This window comes from Simochromis diagramma, unplaced genomic scaffold (assembly GCF_900408965.1).
Source record: "Simochromis diagramma unplaced genomic scaffold, fSimDia1.1 OVJJ01000228.1, whole genome shotgun sequence".
NCBI classification, from domain to species: Eukaryota; Metazoa; Chordata; class Actinopteri; order Cichliformes; family Cichlidae; genus Simochromis; species Simochromis diagramma.
The window spans coordinates 1,112,879-1,118,270 of NW_024386873.1; the positions used below are offsets into that span (position 1 = coordinate 1,112,879).

Consider the following 5,392-nt stretch of genomic DNA (forward strand, 5'->3'; position numbering starts at 1 on the left):
TGCTGTCTTCAACTTCCGACAAGGGTCCCGCTTCACAAATAAAAGGGTATAAATAAACCGACCTACATGATATTAATAATCTAGTACAAACGCTCCAAGGCTTGATTTCATGATTATTTTTACGAGACTGCGGTTAATATCCAGAACTTATAAATTCAGCCGGAGAGGGAGAGCTTTAAAAACTAAAGATTATTCACACCATGAACTACAGCAGGGATTTATGTAGAAATCGCCTGAAGCTAATAAGATACTGTAAAAATATTATAATAATGAATGTACAGGAAATTATATATATGTGTACATGTATGATATGTGAGGTGGTGTGCTGATTTTTTCATAGTGATGGACAGCCTGATAGATGAGGTCTAGTCTATGATATTTGCAGATAACACTCAGATCTGTAGTGCCAGTCGGGAGTAGGTAGAGGAGAGCTTTAAGAAGTGGAGGTATGCTCTGGAGGGAGAGAAATAAAAGTCAGTGGAAGCAAAAGGTGTTGTGTGTCATGTGTCACAGGTGTGTGAATGAGAGGTAGACAGGTGGAAAAAAACATGCAAGGTGCAAAGGTGGCGAAAGTAGATTGGTTTAAATACCTGGGGTCAACCATCCACAACAACAGACAGTGCACAAGAGAGGTGAAGAAGAGAGTGCAGCCCGGGTGGAGTGGGTGGAGCCAACTGTCAGGCATGATGAGAAACAGAAGGAGAGCAGCAAGAGTGAAAGAGAAGGTTACAGGATAGTGATCTTCGGTCTGGAGATGGTGGCACTGATAAACAGACAGACAGCGCTGAACATGTTCAGATCTTACAATACAGAAAATATTTTGACCTTTCGTATTTTAGACATGTTAAAGATTGACCCATTTGCAGCCATTTCGGACTCTTGGTTCAGCAAAAGGAACATTCCAGTTGTGCCTAATTAGACTTTTTTATGCATTAAAAAGTAAAAATCATAATATTAGGCATTAAATAGTAACATAAAGCTGCAGTCCTCTGTTGTAAATTTCCTCCAGTTACTCAGTATTTTCTCATCGACTTTCAATACAGGACATTTACTATCATTGTGGGTCACCAATGTCTTTATTCAGCTAAATTATGTAAGTAATATAAAATGTCTTGATTGATCTGTACTTATTTCTTCAGCTTGTGGCAGTTAGTCCTGTGCATACACTTTTTTTTCCAATTTGTTCAAAATTAAAAGAAACCAAATTCACCGTACGCTAATGAGAAAATTATGTGAGTTTGTCTTTACTGGGAAAAGAAAATGAGAGGTGGTGGCAGTATTGATTGTTGTGCATGAATGCTGTAAAGCTGCTCAGTTCTGATAAAAAATGTGTCATTCAGGCACTGAAAGGTGTTAAATAGTGACATCTAGAGGTATTTCTGCGTACTGCAGTGCCTGTTTTCATATATGCGGTGCCATGCGTTCTTGATTTATCCTTGTACGAGAGATGGTTTCCTGATCCTCTTTTTACCTAAAGGCCTCAAACAGTTTGCACAAAAATTCAGTATTAATGATCTCTGGTCTAACTGGATGACAAAATTCAGATGGAGAAATGTTTCAAAATGCAGTGATATGTATGACAACATGGTAGATTAAACGAAGAAAAACATAAATGTATTTAATGACTGTTTTTATTGCAAAATCCAGCATTGCAAGAATATTAAAATTCATAAACACAAGTATAGCGGTTCCTTCACCTTTTCATTTACACATTATAAATAACAAAAACTAACATGAGGCCAATAGTTTGAAGTCAGAAGCTGTGTCCCAAAACGTCGGCTGCATCCTTCGGAGGACCCGGCCTTCGCGGTGTACGTGGGCCGGGTCCTTCAAAGACTGAGAAGGCCGGAAGTGCGAGGCTGTGAAATGGGACGGTGTAGCCTTCAGATTTGCGTCACCGCTGTGTCGGTGGAGTTTAATAAACTCGGCCGTCTGCTCCTTGCTATCTAAAATATAATAGGACACTGGCGTAAATTCTCGACCGTCTCACACTTCTGTTTAATCAGTTTTCTGTTTGACGTTTATTCAGCTGTGTGAAAATCCCGGAGGAACCCACCCGATGGATTATTAAAGTTTATTTAATCTAATAATCTAATAACTTTGATCTCAAGCAAACCGATTTACTCCAGAACAAATAAAACACCCAAAAAAGGCAAACAATTACATTTTTAAGTTATCTGAGTGACTAATATATCATGTTTAACCTGAGTAGCGAAAGAGCAGGGGTCTAAAAACGATGAAGCCGGGAGTCCGCTGCCGGCTGGAGTGACCATTGAACCCCCCGGCTTGCTATCGAGCGGGTGGGTAACAGATGTCTCCGAAAACGTCGGCACACTTTTGCAAATATGTGATGTCTTGATAAACCGAGCAGATATTTGTAATTTACACAGCTACTTTCTTTCCTTAAAATATGTTAAAAGTTTATTTTGTGGTCCACAGCTAAAGAGTCCGATGTGAGTGTTCAACAGTCCCAGTGAGCTCAGAGTCCATCTTCAGGGCCTCTTTAGTCCACCTCCTCAATAGTGGGACCCTGGGAGCCGGCTCGTGCCTGCTCTCCACAGGTAGCACCAGTGGGCATCCCTCCCTGATACAGCTTGCTGATGATGGGGTTGCACACTTTCTCCAGCTCTTTCTGCTTGTGTTGGTACTCCTCTTTATCAGCCAGCTGGTTGTTCTCCAGCCAGGCGATGGCCTCGTCACATTTCTCGACCACCTTCTTCTTGTCCTCCTCGCTGATTTTGCCCTTCAGGTTGTCGTCCTGCACGCTGCTCTTCATGTTGAAGGCGTAGGACTCCAGGGAGTTCTTGGCGGCGATTTTGTCCCTCTGAAGGTCGTCCTCGGCTTTGTATTTCTCTGCATCCTGCACCATCCTCTCGATCTCTTCTTTGCTCAGTCGGCCCTTATCGTTGGTGATGGTGATCTTGTTCTCTTTGCCGGTGCTCTTGTCCACTGCAGACACGTTCAAAATGCCGTTGGCGTCAACGTCGAAGGTGACCTCAATCTGTGGGACGCCTCGCGGGGCGGGCGGGATCCCCGTCAGCTCAAACTTGCCCAGCAGGTTGTTGTCCTTGGTCATGGCTCTCTCTCCTTCGTAGACCTGGATCAGGACGCCGGGCTGGTTGTCGGAGTAGGTGGTGAAGGTCTGGGTCTGCTTGGTGGGGATGGTGGTGTTGCGTTTGATCAGGGCCGTCATGACCCCTCCGGCCGTCTCGATACCCAGGGACAGAGGCGCCACGTCCAGCAGCAGCAGGTCCTGGACGTTGCCCGAGGTGTCGCCCGAGAGGATGGCAGCCTGGACGGCGGCGCCGTAAGCCACGGCCTCGTCCGGGTTGATGCTCTTGTTCAGCTCCCGGCCGTTGAAGAAGTCCTGCAGCAGCTTCTGGATTTTGGGGATTCGGGTGGAGCCTCCCACCAGGACGACATCGTGGATCTGTCCCTTGTCCAGTTTGGCGTCCCTCAGGGACTTCTCCACCGGCTCCAAGGTTCCCCTGAACAGGTCGGAGCACAGCTCCTCAAAGCGAGCCCTGGTGATGGAGGTGTAGAAGTCGACGCCCTCAAACAGAGAGTCGATTTCGATGCTGGCCTGGGAGCTGGAGGACAGGGTCCTCTTGGCCCTCTCACAAGCTGTGCGCAGCCTCCTCAAGGCTCTCTTGTTCTGGCTGATGTCCTTCTTGTGCTTCCTCTTGAACTCCTCCACAAAGTGGTTCACCATACGGTTGTCAAAGTCCTCTCCGCCCAGGTGGGTGTCTCCGGCCGTGGACTTCACCTCAAAGATACCGTCTTCGATGGTCAGGATGGACACGTCGAAGGTGCCCCCACCCAGGTCAAAGATCAGGACGTTCCTCTCTCCTGACTTGCCTTTGTCCAGACCGTAGGCGATGGCGGCCGCCGTGGGCTCGTTGATGATCCTCAGGACGTTGAGGCCCGCGATGGCGCCCGCGTCTTTAGTGGCCTGTCGCTGGGAGTCGTTGAAGTATGCCGGGACCGTGATGACAGCGTTGGACACCTTTTGGCCCAGGTAGGCCTCTGCGATCTCCTTCATCTTCACCAGCACCATGGAGGAGATCTCCTCGGGGTAGAAGGTCTTGTCCTCCCCTTTGTACTCCACTCCGATTTTGGGCTTCCCTCCATCTGAAATCACCTTGAAGGGCCAGTGCTTCATGTCCGCCTGCACCACAGGTTCATCAAACTTTCTTCCAATCAGCCTCTTGGCATCAAACACAGTGTTGCTGGGGTTCAGAGCCACCTGGTTCTTGGCTGCGTCCCCGATGAGCCTCTCGGTGTCTGTGAAGGCCACATAGCTGGGGGTGGTCCTGTTGCCCTGGTCGTTGGCGATGATTTCTACTTTCCCGTGCTGGAAAACCCCCACACAGGAGTAGGTGGTGCCCAGGTCGATGCCGATCGCTACGCCTTTAGCTGAAGACATCTTGATTACTTTGACTTAGTCTCCTAAAGAGGAGGCGAAAACATCAGAGAGGAACATTAACAAATACTGACAGAGGCAACAACAACTTCTGTTTATGGAGCGCTAAATGAAGTCAAACTATAGGTCCTTAAAATAACAAAGTTGTACAATTTGTGCAAATGTTGAGATTTTAAGTTTTAAATATAACTAAATATTTTTTAAATCTTGCATTAAACATTGCTGCATTTAAAAATAAATCAGTACAGTCTTCCCTAGTCCAACTGAGTCATTTAAGTATATATTTATTATTGAATATGGTCTCATGACTCTGCACGATTAATACTGTATTTTCTAGAAGGCAGCCATGATTTTAGGTGCTGGGTACAGATATAAATCCACCTCATGTCTAAACCTTATTTAAAAATCAGTAGATTTTTAAATAAGGTTTTATTTAAACATTTTTAAATCAAATACTGAACATTACATTTCTTAAGCCTAATATTTAAGAAACTAATTTCGTTGAACAGAACATTATTTCAAATAAACTATAAATGAAACTCACTCTCGCTGACAGATGAAGATCGTTTAGAAGATGAATGAAGCTCTTGTTCTTCTCCTCTGTAGCATTTGTCTCGTCCAGCTCCTGTCGGTGGTCTGATGTCAGGGTCTCTCACCGGCACTGTGACTTTATACGTTCCTCGCTGACTTCTCGTGAGTTCTCGAGCTTTCCCGTGACTCTCGTCCAATCAGAGTGCTCCGCGGTGAGCTCTGCGTGGTGACGTCACCGGGAGAAGTTTCTGCCAGCTTCTCCGAGAATCTCCTAGAAGAAGGTCAGAACGTGGAAAAATGATAGATAGAACAAATATGAGTCAGCGGATGTGGGCAGGGGAAAGACCAAATTCTGTTACTCAGAGTCACTAAACATGAAACAAAGCATGGTTTCAGCACCGATGTCGCCATTATTCACCTTTGAATACCATAGTATCA

At 45.8% G+C, this 5,392-nt stretch overlaps 1 protein-coding gene across 2 annotated transcripts; it reads right to left on the reverse strand.

Annotated features, from left to right (window-relative positions):
- Positions 1-2,164: 2,164 nt before the first annotated feature.
- LOC120733556 (heat shock 70 kDa protein 1) lies at positions 2,165-5,092 on the reverse strand. Of its 2 annotated transcripts, none has more exons than XM_040031848.1 (2): positions 4,968-5,090; positions 2,165-4,446 (listed from the first exon to the last, which is right to left on the reverse strand). In XM_040031848.1, the coding sequence occupies exon 2, from the start codon at positions 4,424-4,426 to the stop codon at positions 2,504-2,506; it is 1,923 nt and encodes a 640-aa protein (XP_039887782.1). In that variant the 5' UTR covers positions 4,427-4,446; positions 4,968-5,090; the 3' UTR covers positions 2,165-2,503. The 2 variants fall into 2 exon arrangements, with proteins under 2 accessions (XP_039887782.1, XP_039887781.1); XM_040031847.1 differs by having other exon boundaries at positions 2,166-4,449; positions 4,968-5,092.
- Between the last annotated feature and the right edge of the window lie 300 nt (positions 5,093-5,392).

Coding starts and splice junctions, on each gene's coding strand:
- LOC120733556 (XM_040031848.1), bottom strand. CDS start 4,426: ATGTCTTCAGCTAAAGGCGTAGCGATCGGCATCGACCTGGGCACCACC.